We start from the raw sequence: 1,619 nt of genomic DNA, 5'->3' as shown, positions 1-1,619 counted from the left end.
CAGCTCTGGGAGTCCGCGGTGCTTGCCAGATGTCTCCTTTCTGGAGCGATTGCAGGGTGGGAGGGAATTTTTAGAGGGATGGGGAAGCCTCGGGGCTGGGATTTGCAACCCCTGTTAGATTTAGCAGAAGTTCCTGGTCCCAGCCATCCTCCCTTCCTTCTCCATGGGAATTTCCTGCCCCCAGTGTGATGCAGAGTGTGCCCAAGCTCAGCCACAGCTGCTCAAACACGGCCCTACAACACGAGCTGGCATCAGTCCCAGTTTGCAAGCGGATCCGTGCATCTCGCCGCCTCCTGCTAAGGGCACGAAAGCTCTGGCAGGAGGCTGAGGTGGGCAGGGATGCTCCCCCAGCTCTGGCTCTGCATCCTCCCCTTGGCAGGCCATGCAACAAGACCTCGGTGGGCAGCGACGGCTGCAACCTGCTGTGCTGCGGCCGCGGCTACAATGCCTACACGGAGGAGGTGGTGGAGCGGTGCCACTGCAAGTACCACTGGTGCTGCTACGTGGTGTGCAAGAAGTGTCGGCGGAAGGTGGAGAGGTATGTCTGTAAATAACGCCGTCACGGCAGGACTCCTGCGCTGGAACCCTCCCGGGCACAGCTGGAGACCCAACACCAACGGCGAGGGATGCTGCGAGCTCCGGGCAAGAACGGGGCGATGCGGGAAGCCTGGACTGTCGCATCACCATGGAAAACATCAAACTGAGAGATGCTGCGAAGCCTAAGAGCAGGGGCCGACCTCCGCTCCGTCTCTCCAGAGCGAGACAAAGGGCTGCCCCCCTGCAGCTGATGGGGAGCGCCCAGCCCTCTGCCCCCAGCTGGGGACAAGCCATTTGTCACTCTGCATGCATGGGCCCTTTTCTCCAGGGGTGAATGGGGACCCTGGGCTGCCATTGTCCCTTTGCAGGAGGTTTCTGACAGTGGCCTGAAAGCCAGGAGTGATGGATGGGAAGGGGGGTGAGAGCTGCCTGCTGGGAGAAGGCTGCAGGGGAAGAAAGTTCCTTCGGGTGAGGGGGTCATGGTTTCTGCTGTTGGCTCACCCAGCACCACCGAATGTCCCTCCTCGGGAGCAAATACTGGTCCGGTGCCCTTTGCAGCATCTGCTGCGAAGACCAGGCTTGGACACAGCAGAACCAGTTATTGCTGCAGGAGACAGAACTCATCAGTCCTCCCCAGACCCGCATGGAGGTTGCTGATGCTCTCACTGGTGACGGGTGGTGGCACACGGAGCCAGGGACAGGAGCGGTCCCAAAGCAGGGCAGCGTTGCAGAACTGCACCTCGCAGCCTTGTACGAACGAGGCAGCCAGGGCAGCGCTGGAGTTTCTGCTCTCTGGGCTGCTGTTGGAGGTGGAAGCCGCTCAACGTGTGGCATGCTCATGGCTTGTCCTTCCTGCCCCTTCTTCCAGACCACCAAGGTCCTCAGCCCGGTCCTTCCACCCCTTAATACCAGCTGTGCTGGCATGCTGGGCTGGAGAGAGGACACAACTATAAATAACAAATAAGAATGAACCTTTAGTCTCTATACTTCATGTAAGTGGGATTCTGTTGTGTGCTTTTTAAATAAATGTATTATATGATGCCTCTCTGTGGCATGTTCCTTAGGACAAGCTCCTTCTTCCT

At 58.6% G+C, this 1,619-nt stretch overlaps 1 protein-coding gene across 1 annotated transcript in view; it reads left to right on the top strand.

Moving 5' to 3' along the window:
* LOC104466382 (protein Wnt-11b-like) overlaps positions 1-554 on the top strand; it is a 2,871-nt gene extending 2,317 nt beyond the window's left edge. The window contains exon 5 of the mRNA XM_010079776.1: positions 380-554. Coding sequence (XP_010078078.1) covers positions 380-554 — 175 coding nt within the window. The remainder of the gene's footprint in view (positions 1-379) is intronic.
* The last annotated feature ends 1,065 nt before the right edge of the window (positions 555-1,619 follow it).

Source organism: Pterocles gutturalis, unplaced genomic scaffold (genome assembly GCF_000699245.1).
Source record: "Pterocles gutturalis isolate BGI_N339 unplaced genomic scaffold, ASM69924v1 scaffold24154, whole genome shotgun sequence".
NCBI classification, from domain to species: domain Eukaryota; kingdom Metazoa; phylum Chordata; class Aves; order Pterocliformes; family Pteroclidae; genus Pterocles; species Pterocles gutturalis.
The sequence above is the reverse complement of the archived record's forward strand: the minus strand, read 5'-3'. Positions and strand labels throughout refer to the sequence as shown.